We start from the raw sequence: 26,497 nt of genomic DNA, 5'->3' as shown, positions 1-26,497 counted from the left end.
AGGGTTAGTCAGAATTACTTACACGCTGCACCTTTAATGAGTAACTGAATTTTAACCTAAAAGGTTAGCCAGAATTAATTACACGTTGCACCTTTAAGGAAAAACTGAATTTTAACCTAAAAGGTTAGCCAGAATTAATTACACGTTGCACCTTTAAGGAAAAACTGAGTTTTAACGTAAAAGGACAACCAGAATTAATTTACACGTTGCACCTTTAAAGAAGCACTGAGTTACTGGTGAGAGTTCGATGCAGCTTCCTGCTCAGCGAAATCAGCACCACTCTGTTGCTGGTTCAAGGCTGAACAACTGATTATTTTAATTCAAGCTAAGATTTATTTGTTTGTTTGTGCCGGATAGAAAATCTCTGTGTATCCAAGCCTCACACGGGCTGCACCAATTAATGTTGGGGTTATTAGGAGCGAACAATTCGTAAGCTTTAACTTACTTTTGGATTCTTCAATAAATTCTGTAAATATGGGAATATTTACTGATTTATTAATTAATTAAGATATTCTTAAATATACGGGGCACCATTCCCCTTTAACCGGGGAAAATTGAATCCAAAACTCTTATCAGTCTTTCTTGAAGTTCGTAGAATCCTCGGAGCAGAGACTTCTCTTCGACACAACAAATCTACTGGAGACGAAAATCTGAATTTTATAACGTTTAATTAACAATTTGTCAAATGAATAAACAGTGGCATAAATGAATAATAACCATGTGATATAATAAAAGGATGTATATTCAAAATAATGTTCAAGGTGTTTTGTGTGTATGTATGTGTGTGTTTCTAAAATGGAGTCTGTATGCAAGATGGCTGACCCCTTTGTCTGGCTAAAGTGTGGGTGGCAACATGCACTTTAACTTCCAAAGCACTTAGAATCAGTAGTAACTTAACCTTAAATCACTCAAAACATTTCAAAGGATCATGAAACAACACAAAAGATTAATCACAAGTTAATATCTTTTAGTTTATCAGCCTGGCCATGGCCGAAAACATTTAAAGATACCAAACAATGATCAATAAGCAGTTTATTTATTCAAAATGACCCGGCGGACGTGTTTTGGGAGCGAAAGAGGAAGACACGAAGCTACTTTTTAAGCAATAGCGCGGTTTTATTGCTTATTCTGGACTATAGAGGAAACGGGAGAAGAAAAGGAGAGAGAGAAATGAGTTTTCTGATCACCAGAACAGTGAAGCGTCCCTCACTGTTTTGATTTGACGGTTCTCCGTGTTTCTCCGCAGTTTGGCGTCATCCGTCGGTTTGATGCTTTCTCCGTTGTTTACCTCCACGTCTCAGCGTCTCTGAGAGCTGGATGGAGCTCCGCTCGTTCCCAGTCAGGTCCCGATGGAGTTGGAGTGGTTTCCAGCGGTTGCGTGGCTCAATCTTGGGCACTTAGAGCTTCCGCGTGCTCAAGTTGTCGGAGCGTTCGACAAGCGTGTCCTTACCGCCAGGTATCCTGGGCAAAAGAACGAGGTTTCTTTGTCTCTGCTGAAGATTTATGGTCTTAGTTCGCGGGAAAAGCTCCACGGCCTCCCGCACATGCGCAGAACGTGTTTCTGGTATTAGGCGGTGACGTCATCACAATGCTTCCGTGTGCAAAGCATCATGGGAAATGAAGTTTCTTGGCGCTGATGTGATTATTTGCTTTTCAGAGCAATTTAAGCACAGTCATTTTGGAGAAAATCACTGCATAGTAATTTCCTCATGAGGTCAGACCCTCAACAGAGGGGAAGGAAAACCTCACACTGACCAGTTTGAGACAAGTTCTAAAAGCCCATTATGCAGAAACGGATGCCACAGTACTGTATCAGCAGTTAACCAAGGCTACCCAGGGGGCGAATGAAACACCACTTGAGTTCCTGATTAGAGTCCTGGACTTATCCTTTTTGCATCTGAGCGTGCCCAGTCCAGCCTAAGGTACAACAAAGAACTTGTTCAGAGTCAATGTTTTCAGTCTATTAGAACGGGACTACTAAATGATAATGTCAGAGCAGAAATGAGATTGTATTTACAGGATGAAAACAGCAGTGATGAACTCTTGTTAATGAAAATGCAAACAGCACAGTACAATGAAAGCGAAAGGGCTTTGAAGGCAAAAGCCCACAGGTCATCATTTAGAACAGGACTAAATGTAGTTGAGCAGAATGTTGCCCATTCTGATCCGTGTACAAGCCAACCCGACACAAAGCCAGCTAAGTAATTTAGCAATCAGGGAACTTACAGGACAGGTAGCTTCACTTGTACAAACGGTTCAACAGGATAGGTCGAGTGACTCTGATGGGCAAACTAAGACATACAGAAAGTCAGCCCAGAGACCAAAAAGGCGGTGCGCTGCATGTCAACAAGAAAACAGGGACTGTGACCATTGCTTTAAGTGTGGCAGTAACTCTCACTGGGCAAAAGGATGTAAAGTAAGGGGAGCCCAGAAGCAGGGAAACTGGAAGGGGCTGTGACTGCGGGACAAGCCACAGCTTCAGCACCAATGTCCCAATGTGACAACATTCCCAAAGCCCAAAGGTTACTTCATGTATCACCAACAAGCTCAAGAAATCCCAAAATTAGGAACCAACCACAAAACATGTTTAATCTGAGTACCAAAAAAAGAAAAGTAGCGCAGCTAGTGGGTAAAAAGTGTCTAGTATGGTGTAAAATGAACAACTGTAAAACACAGGCCCTGTGGGACACGGGGGCCCAAGTTTCAATCATGAGTGCACGCTGGAAGTCAGATAACTTACCTGATTTAGAAGTCCACCCAATCAGTGATCTTCTAAGTGGGAATGAGCTTTTAGACCTGAGAGCTGTGAATGGATCAGAAGTTCCTTTCCAGGGTTGGGTAGAAGTTAGCCTTAGCCTTTGTGACCCAAAAGGGAAAACTTCTGCTCAGGATGAAGTTCTGGTTCCAATTCTAATAATTCGTGATGTGATGCAGAAACCAATAATAGGTTTTAATGCTACTGAGGAACTGATAAAAAGGGACACTACTCAGTCCAGTGAAAGTGTGTCTTTACTCTGAAATTCACTAAGAGTGGGATCAGGCAAAGCGGGAGCACTTTTGAACCTTATCCACACCTCAAGTAGTGAGACAGTTACCTACCCGATTAGATCAGGACGGACAGCTATTGTCGTACCCAGTGGACAGATGCATGGCATTAGTTGTTCCGTTAAAACAGGCTCAAAAGTACAACGTGAAATGCTTTTTGAGCCTGATGGAAACCTGTCATTAGATGAAGGCCTGAAATTTAACAGCCAGCTGCTGCTTGTATCAGGCAAGACCCGAAAAGCTAAGATCTATTTTACTAATGTTACCAAACATGACATTGTTTTGCCAGCTAAAACCCTTATAGGTAACAGAGAGAGTAACACACACCTTTCCCATGAACCTAAAAAAGCTCAGCTAGGTTCAGTTGGAGAAAAAGACAACTCACCTAGCTTACCTGAAGAGCCTTGGAACCCACCTGTCAGTCTGAGCCACCTTAACACAGAGCAGCAGGCAGCTGTCATGGAAATGTTGAAGGAGGAGTCAGGGGCATTTGCTAAACACAAAGAGGAAATTGGCCACATAAAAAATTTGAAAATGGATATTAAACTGACTGACCAGTTTCCTGTGGCCAAATCCTACAACGCGGTCCCTCGTGCTCTCTATGATGAAGTCAAAAATCACATTCAGGACTTGTTCAAGAAAGACTTTATTCGCAAATCAACCTCATCTTACGCTTCACCAGTAGTGTGTGTGTGTGAGGAAACGGGATGGAAGCCTGAGGCTGTGTATCGATTATAGGGGTCTCAATAAATAGACCATTCCAGACAGGCACCCTATACCGCAAATACAGGAGATAATTGATGGACTTGGCAGCAATATGTGGTTCAGTGTGCTCGACCAAGGTAAAGCGTACCATCAAGGTGAAATCAACGAGGATTCAAAAAAATACACAGCCTTTACAACACCTTGGGGGCTGTATGAATGGAATAGAATTCCATTTGGGCTTACCAATGCACCTTCAGCATTCCAGCGTAGTATGGAGGAAAGTCTAGAAGGCTTGAGGGACAAAATATGTACTCCATATTTAGATGATGTTTTGGTGTACAGTCAAACATTTGAACAGCATATTGAAGATTTGAGAACAGTTCTCAAACGCCAGCAGGCTTGGGGGATAAAACTAAGACCTGATGAATGTGACTTGTTCAAAAATGAAGTCCGCTATGTGGGCAAAATCATTTCAGCAGATGGACACAAAATGGATGAAAAAGAGGTGCAAGCAGTACAAGCTTTAAAAAACAACCCTCCAAAAAACATCAAAGAGCTGAGAAAGCTTTTGGGATTTTTGGGGTGTTATCGAAGTTATGTGCAAGATTTTTCAAGACATGCAAAGTGCTTGTACGATTTACTCTCAGAGGACATCAACCAAACACCAACGCAGTCAGCTAAGGCGGGACATGCTGCGCCCACCAAAAAAATCATATGGAGTGACAGTCACCAAAAAGCACTAGACTATCTGGTAGATGTTCTGACTAACCCACCTGTCATGGCTTATCCCAGGTTTGAGGACCCTTTCATCCTGCACATAGATGCATCGGAGGAAGGACTTGGGGCAGTTTTGTACCAGAGGCAGGACAGTAAGTTAAGAGTAATCGGATATGGATCGAGAACACTAACACAGGCTGAGAAAAACTACAGGTTGCACTCAGGGAAACTTGAGTTTTTAGCACTAAAGTGGGCCATTACTGAGCGCTTTAGAGACTATTTGTTCTATGCTCCCTCAGTGACAGTTTATAGTGACAACAACCCTTTAACCTATGTTTTAGGCACAGCTAGACTTAATGCGACAGGACACAGATGGGTTTCCGAGTTGGCAGATTTGAACATAACACTGAAATACCGCCCCGGGTAAAGTAACACTGATGCAGACTTTTTGTCCAGAACACCTTCTAATATGGACTCTTACATGCCAGAATGCACTGAGCTGTGCTCACCCGAAGTGTTAAGTGCATTACTAAATGCTATTGAAACACAGGAAGACCAGCAGCTGGATTGGATATCAGCTGTAACGTGCAGTCCAGAAGTAAATCAAATACTTACAGAAACCCAGCCAGATGTGAGGATCACAAAGCAGGAGCTACTACAAGCTCTAAAGCAGGACTCTACCATAGCTTATGTTCTAAACTTAAAGGGTAGGGGCACAAACTTTGACAAAACATTAGTGACCAAAGATCCCAAAGTAAAACAGCTGCTCCATGAGTGGAAAAAGCTTTTGATTTCTAATGACGGGTTGTTGATAAGAAAAACTGTGACTTACACTCAGATTGTGATTCCAGAATCATACAAAGAACTAGTCTATAAATACCTTCACTGTGAAATGGGTCACCTGGGGGTGGAGCGTGTGATGAATTTGGCAAGAAGTAGATTTTACTGGCCGAATATGTACAAAGATATTGAGTTTTTCATCACACTGGTGTGTAAATGTAACACACAGAAAAAGCCTACAGTTCAGTTGAGGGCCCCCATGAGTCACGTGCCTGCTACTGCACCCTTTGAAATGGTTTCAATAGACTATGTTCATCTCGAAAAAAGCAGGGGAGGGTATGAGTATATTTTAGTGTTACAGGACAACTTCACTAAGTTTGCTCAAGCGTACCCTACACGCAACAAGTCTGGCAAAACAGCAGCAGATAACATTTTTAATGACTTTTCCTTGAAATTTGGTTTTCCTGGTAAATTACACCATGATCAAGGCAGGGAATTTGAAAACCATTTATTCAAACAGCTGCAGACGTACACAGGAATGGCCAATTCGAAGACTACACCCTACCATCCACAGGGGAACTCAGTTGAAAGGTTTAATCGTACCTTGCTGTCGATGCTGCGGACCCTAGATGAGGAAAAGAAGGAACACTGGAGTGACTATGTAAACAAAGTTGTGCGTGCCTATAATTGTACAACCAGTGACTCAACAGGATACTCGCCCTTTTATTTACTCTTCAGTAGACATCCACGTCTCCCTATAGATGTAATTGTTGGACTGAGTGAGACTAACCAGTGCAAATCACATGAAGATTATGCTCACAAATGGAAACAGCAGATGAAAGAAGCATATGGCATTGCATCTAGAAACATTAAAAAGAACCTGGCAAGAGGAAAATCACATTATGACCAAAAGAGACAAAGTGCGGTACTCTCACCTGGGGACAGGGTACTCGTCAGGAACATGTCAGAGAGGGGAGGGCCTGGGAAGCTGCACTCTTATTGGGAGGATCAGGTTCACTTAGTGATCTCTCAGAGGGGGGAAATAGCCCTGTTTATGAGGTTAAGCCGGAGCGTGGTACAGGACGTGGTCGTATTCTCCACCGCAACATGCTAATGCCCTGTAACGCATTACCTCTCCCAAAAACAACAAGGGCTGAACCACGCCGCACTACGCAGACACAAAAACCAAGAGATCTCCCAGATGCATTGGACTATACAGAGAGTTCAGATGAGGAGGAACTGTATTGGTCTCAGGGAGCGAGGCACCACCGCTGCCAGCCTCAAGAGGATTTGATGGTGTCAGCCCCTGCTGCGGAAATTGCCCAGGACTCTCAGCAAATGAATTTGGAGCTCAGAGTGGATGCTGAAGAGTTCCAACCAGGCATGGGGAATGGGCAGGATAACACCGAACAAGACATCTTGGCATCAGCAAAAACTGCTGCTTCTCCAGATCAGCCCAGTGAGATGAACTCAGAACAGTCGGAACCACAGCTGAGAAGGTCTCAAAGAGAGAGATGCCCCCAGAAAATACTGACCTATGATGCGTTTGGGCAACCAGTTCAGGGAGTAATTGGTCATAGTGTTAACCCATTGTATGCCAGTGTACCCGCCTCTCCATTGTGTGAACAGTTTGGAGTATCTTGGACAGCTCTACATGGGTTTTACAATCCAGCCTATGTGCCAGTCAGTTACTGTTGAACTGTGAAGTACATTCCCAAATTTAAACTTATATAATTTTTTTTTGCACAAATGTATGAGTACTTTCAAGGTTTTACCAGTATGGTGACACAAGTATCTGATGCTTTTGGGATGGTAGCAGGATAAATGGGACTGATAGATGACAAGGTTAATTGTACAATGATGATTGCTATCTAAGTTGCTAGACTCCGGAGTGTGTGATGAAGTGATAGTAATGTGTCTAAGAGGGAAATATTTCTACATGGACCATTTAGGAAAAAACTCAGCATTGTTATAAGCCTATGCTTATCTGGTAAATGAGTAACATGTGATTCAGTCACTTGTGGTTCAATAGTTCAGTGTGAAAGTGATCTTAAACCACTGCTAAACCCTACCCTAATCCATACCATCTTGATATTGTCACTAAAAAAACAATAGTACATTTGTTTATTCTTGTTCAGTATTGTCATGTTTTGTCAATGTTGAGACAACATTTATTTAGCAGGGGAGGAATGTAGCACTTGGTAAAGTGTACAGATAAAATGTCTGAAACATTGCATAAACCTGTTGAGAGTTGAAAAGTAAGTCAGCTACGTTTGTTTCTGGTTAAGCTGTTACACATTTTCACCAGTAGAGGGCAGTTACAGTGCAGAAAGGAATGGGGAAAAAAGAAGAAAAAGAGGTCTCTAACATGCTTGGTTCTGTATGATGATGCCATGGTTCTGAGGTCCCCAATAAAACTCGGTTTTTCTACACCAAGTTGTCCTGGAGTGGTGTAACACAAATACAAAAGGAGAAAGTGCCACCACTTCAGAGGTGGAGCAGTCAGCGAGACACAAATTCTCCACAAGTGTTTTTTTGGTGGTTGTTGATAGACTACTTGCTGAAATGGATCGCAGGCAGAGGTGGAAAGAGTACTAAAATTTCCTACTTAATTACGAGTACCAATACTTTGATAATTTTTTACTCAAGGACAAGTAAAAGTACTTGCCTAAATCTTTACTCAAGTAAAAGTAAAAAGTATTGTAAATAAAATGTACTCAAAGTAAAAGTTACTTAGTTACATTTTTGTCAGCATCAGGGGCGGATTTAGGACTGAAGAAGATCCGGGGCTTAAGACACACGCGCGCGCGCGCACACAAACGTGACACGCACTGGTCAACATCATATTTGTCTTGTACCACATAATTTTTAATCTGAAGCTACATATTAAGCATTTTCAGGTCAGAGTATTGTTCCTGTTAGTGTTTAGTGTGAGATGATAGTAAATATTCCCTTTCTTTCTCCAACAAATTTACCTGATAGTAAGCTAGCTTTAGGCAAACCAGCAGCACAACAAATATTTTCAAATAAGACTCACAAACCTGAGTCAGCACCAGTCTCATCAAAGCTGGGGTTCTGTCGCCGTACTTTTGGTCTAAAAAACGTCCTTATGTCCATCTTCACTCATGCGTTTCAGGCAGAGACTGCAGAAGAAGCCGGCTGCTGAAGGGCTTCTTCTTCAGTGGTGGAGGCTCAGGCAGGCTGTATACAAACTACTGCCAGCTGCTCCCTCTCTGTTGGACTTTGGTACTGCATGTTACTTCTGCGATTTAGATCCGGGGCTTCAGCCCAAGTAGCCAGGCCTAACGCCGCCCCTGGTCAGCATAAAGATGGCTACATCAGTGCAAAACCACAACACCAGTTCACAACACGCTCATGTGTGCGCGCACGCACACACACACACACACACACACACACACACACACACACACACACACACACACACACACACACACACACACACACACACACACACACACACACACACACACACCATGACTAATTTAACTACACTGAACTGCTTTTTTGTCAACTTCAGGGTTCATTTCAAGATCCTGGTTCTGGTCTATAGGGCCTTACATGGACAAGCACCATCTTACATTGGTGATCTTCTTAGTCCCTACGCCCCCAGCAGGACCCTGAGGTCCAGTAATCAAAGCCTACTGGTTGTGCAGCACCAGGCTAAAGGTCAAAGGTGACAGATCATCTGCTGCTGTGGCCCCCAGACTCTGGAACTCTCTCCCCCTGAGCCTGAGATCAGTGGACTCAGTGGTCTCCTTTAAAAAGCAGCTGAAGACTCACTTGTTCAAGCTGGCTTTTGTATGACCTTCTTCACCTCTCTCTCTTTATTCTGCTCTCCCCACCTATCCCACCTTCCTCAGGATCCACTGATTTCCCTCTTTACTGTTCACTCTCTCTCTTTCTAACATTTATTTAATCACAATTGCCTATTTTTTGCTCATTTTAAATATATTTTTAAACATTTTCCAAATGTTTTTTTTTATAATTTGACATTTTTTGCTTTTGTGAAGCGCCTCGTGATTTTTATCTTGAGAGGCGCTATAGAAATGATATTTTCTTCTTCTTCTTCTTTTGTAATAATTTAATCTCTTATTCTGGAGTAAAATAAAGAAACAAGCTAAATCATCACATATGTGTGGCATCAAGGAGCAACTTCTGAGTTCAAACACAGGGATGGAGCACAATGTTTACACCTGAACAGTATCAGGATGTTTTAACTCACAGAGGCCTGCAGGTCTTCTGTTTTATGAGCTAAGCGCTGAGAATCCGCTTGTTCTGAGCGCTAAACATTATTTTGCCACTGCCGTGCGGAGCGGTAGGGAAACACGTTTCAAACACGGAACCGAGTCCGGCTACCGAACCGAGTGGAATTGTGATGACGTCACACCGGTGCGCGAAGGTGCGGATTCCAACCCACAGGAGAGGAGGGAGAGAGGAGGTAAACAGCGAGTGGATCACAGGGACTGATCTGATGTTTTGGAGCAGAAGTGTACACCCCCCCACCCCCCACGGTTCAGACGGGGCGCTCATGCAGGTGTCTCTTTCTGTTCCGACGCTGCTACACGTAATATTTTTACTGAATTAAGCCTATAATGTACTTTTAATCAGTAACGGATATGATTTAAAATGTAGCGAATTACAATTCTTTTTCAAAAACATACTCGAGTAAAAGTAAAAGTAAAACTACAGCTTTTAAAAACTGCTTAAAAAGTATAAATATACAAAAAAGCTACTCAATTACATTATAGTGAGTAAATGTAATCCGTTGCTTTCCACCTCTGATCGCAGGTATGCTGCATATGATAACCTCAACAACACTTTTGGCTTCCTGAACAACCTTTCTAATGTCACTGCCCAAGAACTACGAAACAAAGCCTCTAATCTCCAAAGAAAATATTCAGCCGATCTGGAGATGGACTTTGTAGAGGAGATTGTCCAGTTCAAAGATTTTATTCAGAGTAGAAGCTTCACTTCTGCTCCATTACTTTTACAGTTAATCAGAGAAAAAAACCTACAGAGCATCTTTCCGAATGTGGATATTGCATTTAGGCTTTACCTGACATTCCCTGTCACAAATGCAAGTGGTGAGAGATCATTCTCTAAGCTTAAAATAGTGAAGAACAGACTAAGATCAACAATGGGACAAGAAAGACTGAACAGTTTGGCTCTCATGTCCATTGAGAGTGATATAGTGAGAAGGCTGGACTTCAGTGATCTTGTCAAGGACTTTGCTGCCAAAAAATCCAGAAAAGTAAGCATGTTCTCAAAATGCTGATGGGTTTTAAAAACTTTGACAAATGAGTGAAAGAGCTTGGTTGCCTGATCCATCTTTTGCTTTGAGCACAGTCTTCTGTCTTAGTGGCAGATGAGTGCGCTTTTGCCTTTTGTTTATTTTTGTTTAAGTAATTTGACAGCAAAAGCAGAATTTGAATTGTATTAAAATGTTCAGTGTGTAAATGATGACCTAATGTTAGGTTATTGATTCACACAGCTTTTAGAAGCCAACGTTGAAATAACGTTTTCTTTCCATAAAATGCAAATCTATTCATTCAAGGATTATTGTATTGTGTGTGAATTGGTTTATTAAAGATGTGTGATCTAAAAAAAAGGTTTCAATTTGTAGTCCTTAAAATAATATAGTAAAATTATATGTGTGTGTGTGTGTGTGTGTGTGTGCGCGTGTGTGTGCGCGCGGGCGTGCGTCTATGCAACAATTTTGAAAAAGGGGGCCACCTAAATTGACTGAAGCCCATGGGCCCACAACCTCCTAAATCCGGCCCTGCTGCCGCCTCACTGCCCATATGACATGGAGATCAGGCTACAACAAGGTACCAGTCCTCCCCGTGGGTGCCTTTTCTCTCTCTCTCCCTCCGAAACCAGAGCTATGGAGGAGTATATCAACCAGGCCCTCCAGCAGGGTTTCACTCATCTTCCCCGGGTGCTGCAGGCTTCTTCTTTGTGAAGAAAAAGGAAGGTGACCTTCGTCCCTGTATAGACTACCGGGGTCTAAACAAAATCACTATCAGGGACCGCCATGCCCTGCCACTCCTCACGACTGCTCTGGACTCCATCTCCTAGGCGCGGATGTTCACAAAATTGGACCTCCAGAGCGCCTACAATCTGGTCCGCATCAAAGCTGGGGATGAGTGGAAGACCACATTCATCAACCTCATCAGTCATTGGGAGTACCAGGTCATGCCCTTCGGGTTGTGCAATAGCCCCGCCGTATTCCAACGCCTCATTAACGATGTCCTCCGCGACATGCTGGGGCGGTGGGTGTTTGCCTACCTGGATGACATCTCGATTTACTCCAAGTCCGAGGCCGAACACCTTCACCATGTTCGTGCCGTCCTGACCCGGCTCCTGAGCAACAACCTATACTGCAAGCCCGAGAAATGCTCTTTCCACCAGCGGACCATCTCATTCCTGGGCTTCACAATCTCGGATCAGGGCATAACCATGGACCCTCACAAGGTCCAGGCGGTCGCTGACTGGCCCCTTCCTATGAGCCTAAAACAGCTACAGAGTTTTCTGGGCTTCTGCAATTTTTATCGCCGTTTTATTAAGAACTTCAGCACCATTGTGGCACCGCTCACCTTCCTCACCTGACCAAGCCCTCCCAGCCAACCATTCCGTCTGACACCAGACGCCATTCGGGCCTTCCGCCACCTGGTCACCCAGTTCACGTCGGCCCCTATCCTCCACCATCCAGAGACTACGGAGCCCTTCGTGGTCGAAGTCGATGCCTCGGACTTCGGTGCCGGTGCCACCCTGTCCCAAGGTGGGCCCGACGACAGACTCCATCCCTGCGCCTACTTCTCTAGGAAGTTTTCCGCCACCCAGCAGAAGTATGGCATGGGTGATCGGGAACTGCTGGCCATAAAATGGGCGCTGGAGGAGTGGAGACAGTGGCTTCTAGGCACCATCCAGCCTTTCACTATCCGGACGGACCACCAGAACCTGACTCACATCCGATCCGCCAAGCAGCTCAATCCTCGCCAGGTCCGCTGGGCCCTCTTCTTCAAGCCCTATGGGTTCCATCTTTCCTACCGCCCTGGAACTAAGAACCAGAAGGCTGATGCCCTCTCCCGCCAGTTCACACACTCCACGCCCACGTCCGAGCCTGCACCAATTCTCCCAGAGCACCGTTTCCTGGCCCACCTAAGGTGGCCGTTGGAGGAGGCTATCCAGAACGCCCTCCGGAACGACCCCGCACCTCCAGAGACCCCCGCGGTTCGTCTCTATGCGCCTACATCATGTCGCAGTGAGGCGCTCTCCTGGACCCACTCCTCACGCCTGTCTGGCCACGCGGGGTTCTCTCGAACTCTGAGGTTCCTCCAGCGAGCACTCTGGTGGCCTTGCATGGCAAGAGATGTTAAGGAATACACTACCGCCTGTGACATCTGCGCCTGCTCCAAAGCACCCAGCCAGGCCCCTGTTGGTGTCCTCAGACCTCTTCCAGTGCCCTGCCGTCCGTGGTCCCACGTGGGTCTGGATTTCGTGACAGGACTCCCCCCGGTCAACAACCTCAACACGGTCCTCACAGTCACTGACTGGTTTTCTAAGGCGGTCCACTTCATCGCCCTTCCGGGTTTCCCTTTGGCCCGACGCACGGCGGAAATATTCCTGGAGAACGTGGTGCGCCTGCACGGCTTCCCTGTTGATGTGGTCTCCGGCCGGGGTCCCCAGTTTACGGCCCAATTCTGGAAAGCCTTTTGCCACCTAATGGGAGCATCAGTCAGCCTATCCTCAGGCTATCACCCGCAGACCAATGGTCAGACGGAGCGGGCTAACCAACAGCTGGGTCGGTACCTCCGGTGCTTTGTCTCGGCCCAACCCTCGCAATGGCCTAAATACCTCCTCTGGGCAGAGCTGTCCCACAACCTTCACACCTCTTCAACGACTCATTTGTCCCCTTTCGAGGTCTGCTATGGCTACCAACCCCCGGTCTTCGCCCACCAGCAGCCCAAAGTTGCTGTACCTGCCGCACAATCCCTAGTGAGGTGCTGCAAGAATGCCTGGATCAAAGCACGAGCTTCCATCACCCGAGCCAATGGCCATTACGCTCGCCAACATCTCCGCCGTCTTGTCCTTGTCCCTCTTATGTCCCTGGGGATAAGGTCTGGGTGTCCACTGCGGACCTCCGCTTCCGTGCAGGGTCCAAAAAGCTTGCTCCCTGGTTCCTCAGGCCTTACACAATACAGAAGGTCATCAACCCAGTCTCGTACCGGCTGCGGTTACCGGCGACTCTCCGCATTCATCCCACCTTCCACATCTCCCGACTCAAGCCCCATGTGGAATCCTCCCTGCTTCTGGCTCCGGCGCCTCCGCCTGCCCGCTTCCTCGACGGTGAGCCCATCTACACCATCCGATGCATCCTGGACGCCCGTCGCAGGGGTCAGGGATGTCAGTACCTCGTGGACTGGGCGGACTACGGCCCAGAGGAACGCTCCTGGGAACCGGCCCACTCCATCCTGGACCCTGACCTGATCTCTGACTTCTAGAACCGCCGGGGCCACCCTGGGACTTCAGGAGCAGTCCCTCGACGGGGTGGGTGGGGGGTGGGGGGGGTCCTGTCAGAACCCAAGTCCCCAAACCAGCCTCTCCCAGCTAGCCGGCCTCCACCATGGACCACAACTCCCAGCATGCCCCTCGCGGGGATTCCCTCCACGTCGCACCTACGTCACGAACTGTGACTATATACGGAAGTCGCCTCCCCAGCTCACCACAGTCATCGTTTCTTCGGATCTATGATCAGAGTTTCCAAGCAACCGATCCATCGTACGAACTCTCAGCTCACAGTAAGTGTTCTTACTTACTTCGGGAAAACCCAGCATTTCCGCATCACTTCATTGACGCTCGAACGCTCTGAGATTCTTAGATGAAACCGAGAGCCGGCATTTCACGGACGCTATCACTTCCGCGTCTGTGAGACAATGCTCTCCACAAGCTCAACTCCCGTATCCAGCCGACCAGTCTGACATCAGGGGCCAAAAAAAGTTTCAAAGTTGAATAAAAAATAAATACAATTTAAAAATCACAAGTACTTTACTTTGCAGTATTTTTGCTCATTTAAGACATTAAACAAACAATCTTTTAGTCTTTATGAAATGTAAATTTGTTCAGAGGTCCCTACTTTATTTTGACTAATTAATTTGACCCCCCCCCCCCCCCCCCAACGGCATAAAATGGTACAGTTCACCTGGCCGAGGGTCGCGTAGCAGGCGAGGCCAGCTTCACGCAGCAGTCAGACAGCAGAGGCTGCAGTAAAAATATGTCTGAGTCACGGAAAAGGAAAGAAAGAAAGGAGAAAGAGGACAGGCAGAAGAGAGGGCGTCAGTATGTCACACAGTTTTTCTCAAAGAAAAGTGGGTTTAGTTAGTGAGTGGTTAAATTCAACCTGTTTGTTGGCTTTGATTTCCATAGTGAGAGGAATGTTGGTTACGTATTGTAACCCCAGATTTTATGAGTCTAGTCGCAACCCTTAAGCTAGCTGCTATTGGAAGGATGATCTCAGCATCAGCCAATCATGAAGAGCTTAAATGTACGCCCACCAATGGTGGGCACCCCTTGTGGGTATATAAGTAGAGCGACTCCACTGTTTGCCTCCAATGGCTCTTGGTCCTAACAGAACCAGTGGGGCCATTTGCTTAAGGGCTGCGATTAGACTCATAGAATCTGGGGTTACAATACGTAACCAACGTTCTATGTCGTATAGTCTTAGCCCTTAAGCTAACTGCTATTGGAATAATGCGCAGCTGGATGGGTTTACGCCACACTGGTTAGGTCAACCAAATGGACACACCCAACATGTCTCATTTTAGAGAGGGCCGCTCAGCCTCAGCCGAGGGCTTAAAAGGATGAGGCAGCCAGAGATAAGAGTGGGGCCCCCACTAAAATCATCATCCACAAGAGGATGAAATTCATTCAAGTAGGGCTGATGTGGTGCCATAATGCTTTCACTCAGCCTGCCTGAGGTCCAAGCACTGAACGATTGATGGAACCTGAAGACACATCTCATAAATAATAACGAGTAAAGGGACATGGGGAAGCCCATGAAGCAGCCTGAAAAATGTCTTCCATCGATCGACACACCACTGTGGAGCGCCATAGAAGAGGAAATCCCTCTGGCTGAGTGAGCCCGGAGTGTCTCAGGAGGATCCCGCCCTGATGATGTGTAAGCGAGTGAAATGGCGTCACACAGCCAGTGTGAAAGATGCTGGGTTGACAGCGCTTGTCCAAGGGAAGAGTCTCTGTAGTGCACAAACAGGCTTTGTGAGCGGCAAATCCCTGAAGTGCGTGACACATATCGTGTGAGCGCGTGCACCGGGCAGAGAAGATGGGAAGCCGCCTCCTCATCAGAATTATGGGGAGGAGGAAAAAGTCCAGCCAATGAAATTGACCTGGATTTGAAGGAAGTATTAATGTTTTTGGGCACAAAGGCTGGGTTGGGGCAGAAAACAGCAGACCCGCCATCTTCCCGGATCCTGAGGCATGCGGGAGCCACTGAGAGGGCAGTTAGGTCGTTCACTCTCTTGACTGATGCCAGCGCCAGCAGCAAGGCAGTTTTGAGTGACAGAAACTTGAGTGAGGCCTGGTCCAAGGGTTCAAATGAGGCTTCAGATAAGCCGCGCAGAACCACCGTTAGGTCCCACATTGGAAATAGCGGGCGGGACACAAGTCTGTACCTTCTGACACCTTTTAGAGACTCTCTTGGTTAGCTTGCTTCTCACACCAAACCTTCCGTCAGGAATCCTGGCGTGACCTTTGACCCAGCTCTCACCCTGGATTCTCATGTCAGTTCTCTTGTTGGCTCTTCCTTCTTCCATCTCAGGAACATTGCTAAGCTGAGTCCCATTCTGTCTCGCTCTGAACTTGAGACTGTTCTCTGCACCTTCATCTCCTCACGCTTAGACTACTGTAACTCTCTTTTCACGTGTCTGAGCAGAACCTCCCTGAACCGTCTACAGGTGGTTCAGAACGCCTGTGCTCGGCTTCTGACCAAGTCCTCCTAACACACCCACATCACCCCGCTTCTCCTCCAGCTTCACTGGCTGCCAGTGAATTTCAGGGTTCATTTCAAGATCCTGGTTCTGGTCTATAGGGCCTTACATGGACAAGCACCATCTTACATTGGTGATCTTCTTAGTCCCTACACCCCCAGCAGGTCCCTGAGGTCCAGTGATCAAAGCCTACTGGTTGTGCAGCGCACCAGGCTAAAGACCAAAGGTGACAGATCATTTGCTGCTGTGGCTCCCAGACTCTGGACCTCTCTCCCCCTGAGCCTGAGATCAGTGGACTCAGTGGTCTCCTTCAAAAAGCAGCTGAAGACTCACTTGTTCAAGCTGGCTTTTGTATGACCTTCTTCACCACTCTCTCTTTATTCGACTCTCCCCACCTATTCCACCTTCCTCAGGATCCACTGATTTCCCTCTTTCCTATTCACTCTCTCTCTTCCTTAACATTTTTTCTTTTAAATCGCAATTGCTTATTGCTCATTTTAAATATATTTTTAAACATTTTCAAAATGCTTTTTTCTATTTTTACAATTTTTATATTCTTTGTTTTTGTGAAACGCCTCATAATTTTTATCTTGAGGGGCGCTATAGAAATTATATTTTCTTCTTCTTCTTCTTTTAGAAAACGTTTTGTCAGGGGATGATTGAAAACAGATCTATCTCCAAAACCTTGGTGACAGGATGAGATAGCTGCAGCATATGTTTTAATAGTGCTGAATGCGAGGCCCCTGTCCACCAGTATCTGCAGAAATGATAGGACATCCGCCAGCTGGCAGGAGAGCGCTTTAACATTCCGCTCTGTGCACCATTTTTGGAAAGCTGCCCATTTAGCAGCATAGGATGCGACGGTAGAAGGCGCCTGCGCACTCCGAATCGTGGCGACCACATCATGCGGCAGCCCAGAAGCCTCTAAGCGTGACCGCTCAGCGGCCAGACCCACAGCCATTGGCCTATTTCTGGAGGATGTTTGATTATCCCATCCGCCTGGAGAAGGGCGTCCGCCCTCCACGGGAGCCTCCACGGGGAGTCGGACACTAGCGCTTGCAGGTCCGGAAACCATGACGCGGACAAGCGTCTGGGAGCTACCAGAATTACCGAGAGCTGTTCAGACCGAACTCGGTCCAGGAGACGGGGAATCAGTGGGACCGGCGGAAACGCATACAGGAGCGTCTGAGGCCAGGGCTGGCGTGAGAAGGTGTCCGCTCCAAGCGGGGGGTGGTCCCGGGGACTCAGGGAAAACCACAGGCGACACTGAGCGTTTTCGCGAGCTGCGAACAGATCCACAGAGGGTTCCCCGAACTTGATCCAGATCTGTGATATCAGTGCGGGATGCAGACGCCAGTCGGAGTCGCGGGGTCCCCCTCTCGACAGGATGTCTGCTGCCACATTCAGGAACCCAGGAATGTAGGTGGCTTTGATGGACAGCAGGTGGACATGTGCCCAACACAGTAAATCTGTGGCTACCGATTGAACTCCCCCATGGCGATTTATGTAGGCTGCCGCCACCTGGTTGTCTGTGTGAACTTCGACATGACGGCCCTCGAGAAGGGCAGCGATCTTTTCAGCCACGGGCAGAGCAGCACAAAATGGGCACGAGGCCTGGGGGGTCAAGGCCAGGCCAACGTGATGAGCCCCGAGACAGACCTCACATTTGATGTGCAGGTCGCCACTGGAGATGGAGCCCGTCTGGCAGGCCGGGCAGGTCCTTGCGTTGCTGGACATGACTGGTGAGTTGAATGTTGTTTCTAGATAATTTGCTCTTTAAAGAAAGCTCTTAAGCTTGGCTTGAAGAGATAACGGAGGCGAACAGTGGAGTTGCTCCACTTATATACCCACAAGGGGTGCCCACCATTGGTGGGCATACATTTAAGCTCTTTATGATTGGCTGATACTGAGATCATCCTTCCAATAGCAGCTAGCTTAAGGGCTAAGACTAGATGAAATAGAACTGTGTTTCATCTAATTATGGTAAATGGGTTGTTGTCCTAGTCCCTACCAGAATCAGCAGCTGATGATATGTCAGCAGGTGTCCCCTCACAACCCAATGAACCTCAAGAAGGTGAGCAATGTTGCATGTTAGCTAGCAGCCTCATTTAAGGGGTTCTCTGGGAATCACTTAAGGCTCTCTTCTCTATCAGTTATATTACAAAGGAATATAAAAAGGCTATTTTTGGTGATAAACACATTGTTTTTCCACATAATGATAATTATATATAAAAATCAGTAAAAATGTATAGATTGTTTTGGATGCTGGGCAGGTTGCAGTGTTGCCAACTCAGCGACTTTGTCACTGTTCCTAACAACTTTTTGACCCCCCTCAACGACTTTTTTTCCAAAAAGCGCCTAGCGACAAAGTTAGCGACATTTCTCAGGACCCGTTGCTACTTTCTGTAGAACTTTCATGTAGATATTCCCCACAGATTAGCAACAAAGAAACCATTTGCACTCTGAACCGTTCTTCCGGGAGTAAGGAAAGAGAACGATACTCTGCACATGTGCACGAGGACTGACCAATCATAAACCGTTTTCGGCCGGTCTGATTCGCTGAAGACAGAGCACAGCTGCAGAGCTGGAGACCGCCGATTTACGTCTGCTGCTTTCATATTACTGCAGGCTCACGCTTCTACTAGAGACGGCGCGGGGGCCATCTCTGGTTCTGCAGCCGTCAGACACTTTGGCTTTTCCTGCATTTGGCAAATGAAGTCATCGGGAGTTTCAACTACCGTCCCATTTAAACACGCAGCTCTGTGGCTCATCTGAATTTCCTTCAGTGACACAGGGATGGTTATACTATGAGACACCCGCTCCCTTTTGCTCGGTGCACCGTTATTATCACGATGGAGAGAATGCACAACAGAGAAGTTGAGAACCTATGAGGTGTAAAAAACAGCTTTTTAGGAAAATGTCTGTGAGAATGAGGAGAGCAGGAGGTCTGAGTTATATCCTACAACAGAACTGTTTGGATCACCACACCATATCTGTCTTAATGCCCCTTTATTGGTAGTTTTGGAATTTATTGTACATTTCAAAGCAATTTGGGCCCATTTTAATCATACTAATTAATAACTTTAACATATAACATAGTTTTTATTTTCCTCCCTTTTAGTCCTATATATATATATTAGATGCTATGGGGAAAACGAACGCTAATGTGGCGTGATGATGTCATCAATATGTAAATTAGCACGTGACATCATCTGGCGACATCTAGTGACTTTTGGGGGGAACTTCAGCTACTTTCAGTCAAAAACAGTTGGCAACACTGGCAGGTTGAAGCATTGTTATTTAGTCCGTCACTAAGTATGTCTCTCAGGAGCATTATTAATTATATCACTGTAAATAATAAATCTTGCTGTGTACAATCAGGCTGAATATATTTTTAGCTGTTTTTTTGTTGTTGAGAAAAATGGGGTTTCTAGAGACTTATAAACAAATTCATGCAAAGTTATCCAACTTTAAAATTTTATGTAACCCTAACTGACTTCGGCTTGAACTGTGTGCTTATTCATTTTGTGTCTGTGATGAAGGCATGGAGACTTAATAAAGAAGTCACCTTGTGAGCAGTGAATCCTTAATTTTTGTCAGTCATACAGAAATACTTGATTTCAAGAGGAAAGATGTCACATCCTGTCCTGTCTCCCCATTGTGTTCAACCTGCGTCTCTGTTAATTGCTCCCACCTGCCTCTCGTTTTCCAATCACCCAAGCTCCCACCCCGCTTGTATTTAAACCCCTCCAGTTCTGTGTCTCTGGTTGGCTCGTTGTTCCCATGTCCTGCGCGTGTTTATCATTAAAAGACTTTACCTGTCCCAGGTTGTCTTTCTGCCTGATTGCTTCCCAGCGTTTGGATCCTTACATCCGCTCCACTCACCAGCACGTCGTGATAGAAGACAGCTGAAAATGTAGTTATGTAAAGCTTTGACACAACATGGACATTTAATTAGATATCCAAATTTGAATTTGATCATCAAATAACATTTTAGAATAAACACATTTTAAGGGAGTAATAGGGAAAAGGAGATTAACACCTTTCAGCATTTCCTGCTTTTTCCAGCAGTGATATTGCTAATTCTGTTGAAGGAAATTCACTGTTTAATGAGAGACAGCTGGTGAAAATGATATGTAAATAAGTAAGAATGCATGTAGACCTACATAATTAAGCAAAACTGAAACACTAATATGAAGTATATATATTATGTTTTTTTCTCCCTTCTAATCTGGGAGGTTGGAACCCCAGCTCCAGCTATGGACAAGCCCCCAGGAGGCCCAACTTGATATTTTTTCATGGGGCCCAAAATCTCTGGCAGCCCCCCTGGTAATGTCACATATCAACATGCTGCCCCTGGAGTCTGCTTACAGCACTTGATGAGGGGACCAGGTGTGATGAATGAAGGCTGATGAGATGAATTATGGTGTATGCAGGTCAGGGCATGGCAGGGTCATGACAGTCCTTCCTCCACACGCTCTGTCTTTCCTTTTGTTGGTGTGGTTCATGCGCGGAGCGCGCTCCTGCATAAAATCCCGCGTCCTTGCTGGATTAACAGCCACTGCTTTCTCTTCACAAACAGTTTAATTTAAGATTTAAACATGAAACGGAAACCCTTCAGCAACGTGGGACAGTGTTTCAATTTGCGGGTAATTCTGGTCTCCCTTTACTACAGCAGCCACTCAGCTATGGAGGCTGCTGGCCTACGGAGGCTCGGAGCTGGACTCTGGCAAAGGTGAACAGGATCAAACTACTTTTGAGGAGGGAGAGCTTTGCTGCATTTTTGCTACTGAAATAAGACGTTTCAACCAAGCACTGTATGCTTTTTACATTTTACAAGTGTGATTAAAACATTTAGTAAAAATAAACCGTTTAAATTCTCACATTTTAGGGGTGCTGGGAGATGATTTAGGGGTGCTTCAGCACTCCCCAACATAGGCTAAAAACGCTCATGGTGCTGATGGCAATTCTGAACGAAATGAACAAGGTCCATGCCAAACCAACGGAAAAAAAGGTTAGAAGCAAGGTACGAAACAGACACTGTAAAATAATTATAAGTATTAAGATGTTAAAAGTATATAAATGTCAAAAGAAAACAATACATGAGCTAAGATCTACAACCAGGGGCAGTCCTAGCTCGTTTGGTGCCCTGGGCGATCACACTTCCTTATGCGTGATTTACTTGACCAACTTATTACAATATGTGATGCATTTATACCCCAAGGCATAAAGAAGGCAAGAGCAAAAAACCAAGTAGCCGTCGCCGCTGTAACATATGTTCTCCAAAAGTCACACAGCACTACCGAAAATAAAAAGGATTTTTCAATACCTAATACCCATTTTGCCGCCCCCATTGTCCAGGTCTAAAACTGCTACTGTTTACAGCAATATATTCCAATTCATGTTGATGAATATCTTTATTCTTCATGTTTTCAAGGTTTCAAGTGTTTGAAATTTAAACAAAGTGCTTGAACTGTAAGTGATAGATACTGCAGGTGTGTGTGTGTGTGTGTGTGTGTGTGTGTGTGTGTGTGTGTGTGTGTGTGTGTGTGTGTGTGTGTGTGTGTGTGTGTGTGAACATGAGCAGCAAATTATCAGAAAGCAAAAGATCAGTCTTGATGAAATGTAGATTTGGGTTCTGATTAGGGTTGTCACGGTAACCGGTGTAGCGGTAAACCCCGGTACAAAAGTTGACAAAAATAATAACCGTCTTGTTTTAAAATATATATATTATCTTGGTGGGTTACCGTGGCTGCGGTGTAGGCGCGGTGACCCTTACCAGCCACCGTATCATCTGCTGAAGTTGCCGGCGGCACATGTGCGCTTTGTTTACGACCAAAACTTTCTTGAGGCTAAAGCTGAAATAATGACCAAAGGAGGAGACAGCAGCGCTCAGGACATTTATTATCCCTCAAAGAAGACAAAGTGGGAAGTACGGGCATTTTTTTTTGATATTTGAAGAATGCCGAGGGACAGTTGATAGAAGACGGCTATCCTGTTTGCAGCACGTGCAGAAAAAGTGTCTGTGAAAGGCAGCAACGCTTCAAATCTCATGACACATCTGCGTGACCATCACCCACAACTCTACAGTCAACGCAAGGCAAGCTAACGTTAGCGTTTTAGCTAAAATGCGTGATCCGAGGATTTGGGTTGAGGGAGAAAGCAACGAGTCGCTATATAAAGCAGCCGCAGCGCCGCTACCTGCATATAAACCGTGTCGCAGACACCCCCATGTTGAAATGACGCTATGCATTACGGGGCTCCCAGGGGCAGATAAGAGTTGGTCTCTCTCCGAGAATAATTATGAATTTAACAATGATTACTGCCTGATGACATTTTCCCACATCTGCAAAGCTCACTGGAAGGACACAAACCGAGGACAATATTTTCCTGATATAGGGTTTATTACTCAAGTAAGTGTCATGTTTGGAGGAAGGTACCTAACCCAAGACATGCAGAATGCAACATAGACCAAAAACGGATGGTAAAATGATTTATTTATAAAGGAGGAACTTAGGATGCACAGATAAGTCTGTGATTGGAACTGCTACGACAGCTCAGCGTCTGGAGGAGGGAGAACACAGGTGAGCATAGGTTCTGATTCAGAAGTCCAATGTAGGCAGAGGTAGAGCCCTGCACTGAAGCCCTAGGCCCTCGTGTCGGCCCGGCCCGAGGGCCGTCGGGCCGGGCGCCTTTATTTTTAATCGAATTCATTAAAAAAACGAAACACAAACGCAACATAGTAGAGCCCTGCGCGGGACTGTTTTCTTCATCCCGCTCCTGCTGAATTTCTGACCATTAACACCTGCAACTGCAGCGTTAAACCAGGGGCGGATTAAGGACTGAAGAACATCCGGGGCTTAACACACGCACACACACACGCTCACACACACACACACACACACACACACACGTGACACGCACTGGTCAACATCATATTTGTCTTGTACCACATAATTTTTAATCTGAAGCTACATATTAAGCATTTTCAGGTCAGAGTATTGTTCCTGTTAGTGTTTAGTGTGAGATGATAGTAAATATTCCCTTTCTTTCTCCAACAAATTTACCTGATAGTAAGCTAGCTTTAGGCAAACCAGCAGCACAACAAATATTTTCAAATAAGACTCACAAACCTGAGTCAACACCAGTCTCATCAAAGCTGGGGTTCTGTCGCCGTACTTTTGGTCTAAAAAACGTCCTTATGTCCATCTTCACTCATGCGTTTCAGGCAGAGAGAGCAGAAGAAGCCGGCTGCTGAAGGGCTTCTTCTTCAGTGGTGGAGGCTCAGGCAGGCTGTATACAAACTACTGCCAGCTGCTCCCTCTCTGTTGGACTTTGGTACTGCATGTTACTTCCGCGATTTAGATCCGGGGCTTTCCATCAAGCATCCGGGGCTTCAGCCCAAGTAGCCAGGCCTAACGCCGCCCCTGCGTTAAACTCCCGCCCGCACCCGTAGTGTGCATATCTGCTCCCGCCCGCACCCGTGGTGTGCATATCTACTCCCGCCCGCACCCGTGGTGTGCATATCTACTCCCGCCCGCACCCGTAGTGTGCATATCTACTCCCGCCCGCACCCGTAGTGTGCATATCTACTCCCGCCCGCACCCGTAGTGTGCATATCTACTCCCGCCCGCACCCGTAGTGTGCATATCTACTCCCGCCCGCAACTGCAAAACTCGGACTTCCGGCAAAATGGCGGAGCGGGTGCATCACAAATTCTGAACGCAATCTATTTGTCCCAGTTATTCAACAACCTGACCATCCAGCTATATTCACCAGATATTTCAAGCTTTATATCATTGTGAAATTCACTTTTAAGAAAGAGTTAAGCCATGGAACCGTCTTCAAAACGTGACACGGCCGCTACCCACCACAACTACGCAGCAAAGATGGAAACTTCGGCTGAGAGCCTCAAAAGGAAAGACCCTTTCTCTCCGGCAAAGAACAAAACAACCTCCAAAATGAAGGACCAGACTACAGATGAAGGTACGAAGGCCATCCTTGAAGCGATAAAAAAGCTCACAGATAAAGTGGAGGGCCTCGGCACGCAAATTAGTCACAACTCCAATATGCTAGCTAGCATGGCTAAAGCAGTGGAGTTCAACGCAGCGGAGATCAAAGACTGTAAAACGCGGCTACAAACCATGGAGCGAGAGGTATCAGTCAATAAAAAAGATAACACCATGCTAATGGAAAGTGTCCTGGAGTTAGAGAGGTACAAACGCCGATGGAACCTCAGAGTCAAAGGATTAAAGGAACGTGAAGGAGAAGACACGCGAGATATGATAGCAAACTTGCTGAAAAAAATCTCACCTGAATGGGCTCCGAACATCAACCATATCGTGGATTCTGCTCATCGGCTGGGGAAAAGAGAGGAGAAAAGAACCAGGCATGTCCTCGTCCAGTTCACACAAAGATTACACCGTGACGCGCTGTGGAAGATGACCAAGGATTCCTCCATTTGCAAAGAACTGGGGATCGGATTCATTGAAGACCTCTGCAAAGCTGACAGGGAGGCTCGAATGGCGCTGTGGCCTAAAATTCAACAAGCACGGGCGGCTGGAAAACGAGCGTACTACAGAGGAGGAGACGGTTACATCGATGGTCACAAAATCACGGTCTGAAGAACAGGAAGACTTAAATACGGTCCGGATGGTCCAATAATTCAAAATATTGAAGGGACATTAACATATCCTTTTGTGCCTTTTTGAGCCTTATGTCCTTTTTTTTTTCGCAGACTTTTCCAAAAGTCGGTTGAAGTTATTGTTCTCTAGCAGTTGCTAGTTAGTTTAGTTAGTTTAATAATGAATGTTAATCTGTTTTGCATCTCTTTGAATGCTAGGGGCTTAAGAAACATTAATAAGAGAAAATCTATTTTTTTGTTTTGTAAGGGAGAGAAAGCTAACATTATTTTATTACAAGAAACACACTCACAACAGGAGGACGAAAAATTCTGGATTAATCAATGGGGGGATAAAATTCTTTTTGACCACGGCTCCACCAAATCAGCAGGAGTGGCCATTCTATTTTGTAATTCTCCTTGGAAATTAGTAGCTTCTAAATCTAGCAGCAATGGTCACTGGCTAATCTGTGTTTTAAATAGTGATGACCAGTATTGTATTGTGGCTAATATTTATGGTTTTAACAACCCAAATCAAAATAAACTCTTGCTTACAGAACTTTCTAACAATATCACTAATCTAAAACTAACCTACCCAAGTGCAAGTATTATTGTTGGAGGTGATTTTAACATGGTTTATGATGAGCATTTGGATAGATACCCTTCTAGGTGTCAACATAGTTCTCATAATTCCACCTTATCTAATTTCTGTGGCAATCACAGCTTAGTAGATCCCTGGCGCCTGGCAAATCCTAATTTTAAACAATACTCCTGGTTCAAACCAAATAATAACCTAAAATCTAGGATTGACTTCTGGTTAATTTCTGCTTCAGTTACATCTCATGTCTCAGACTGCTGCATGTCAGCAGCTCCTCTGTCTGATCACTCAGTTATAAAGTTGAAATTTGCGCCTCCTGGCGGTGGACTCAGAAATAAAGGCTACTGGAAATTCAATTCTGCATTACTAACTTCTCATGAATACTGTGATGGTATTAAATCTCTAATCACTGAAGTGATGGCTGATAACACTATAGGGTCTTATGTGTCAAAGTGGGAGTTTCTAAAATTCAAATTTCGAGAATTCTCCATCCATTTTGGGAAATCATTTCACAAAAACAATAAACTAGCAGAACTTAATCTAATTAAAGAAATTAATACGTATTGTAATAAGGCATCACCAAATGAAAGTGACAAACAAAAATTATTAACTCTACAAGGTAAGCTTGATGAAATGTATCTAAAAAAAGCAGAAGGAGCCTACATAAGATCCAGAGCTAAATGGATTGAAGATGGTGAAAAAAGCACAGCTTATTTTTGTCAACTAGAAAGAAGAAGGCAAGAAAGAAATTCAATTAAAACATTATTAATTCAAAATCAAATATGTACAGATCCAACTTTAATTGCAAAAGAATTGACCTCTTTCTACAGCAAATTATACTCAGCGGCCTTCTCTGAGACTGATTCAAACTTTTTCTTCGATCACATTAAGAAATTTATCCCGAGTATAGATGATGATTTTGCAGAGTTATGCGATGCTGATATTACTATGCTTGAACTAGACAACGCAGTTAAAAACTTAGCCATAAATAAATCCCCCGGTTGTGAC

At 45.3% G+C, this 26,497-nt stretch overlaps 1 protein-coding gene across 4 annotated transcripts in view; it reads right to left on the bottom strand.

Moving 5' to 3' along the window:
- The window catches only part of LOC139064480 (uncharacterized), a 44,309-nt gene extending 20,547 nt beyond the window's left edge, over positions 1-23,762 (bottom strand). Inside the window, exons 1-3 of one of the 4 annotated variants that reach the window (XM_070547806.1) lie at positions 23,405-23,762; positions 20,090-20,179; positions 14,471-14,546 (exon numbers count right to left, since the gene is read on the bottom strand). In XM_070547806.1, coding sequence (XP_070403907.1) covers positions 14,471-14,546; positions 20,090-20,179; positions 23,405-23,480 — 242 coding nt within the window. In that variant the 5' untranslated portion in view covers positions 23,481-23,762. Of the gene's footprint in view, positions 1-14,470 lie in introns of all 4 variants that reach the window. The other 3 variants (XM_070547805.1, XM_070547804.1, XM_070547803.1) reach the window with 3 other exon arrangements.
- Positions 23,763-26,497: the final 2,735 nt, after the last annotated feature.

The sequence above is a fragment of the Nothobranchius furzeri genome, unplaced genomic scaffold, assembly GCF_043380555.1.
Source record: "Nothobranchius furzeri strain GRZ-AD unplaced genomic scaffold, NfurGRZ-RIMD1 Scf031, whole genome shotgun sequence".
Classification (NCBI taxonomy): domain Eukaryota; kingdom Metazoa; phylum Chordata; class Actinopteri; order Cyprinodontiformes; family Nothobranchiidae; genus Nothobranchius; species Nothobranchius furzeri.
Note: the sequence above shows the minus strand (reverse complement) of the source record. Positions and strands in the feature narration are given on the sequence as shown.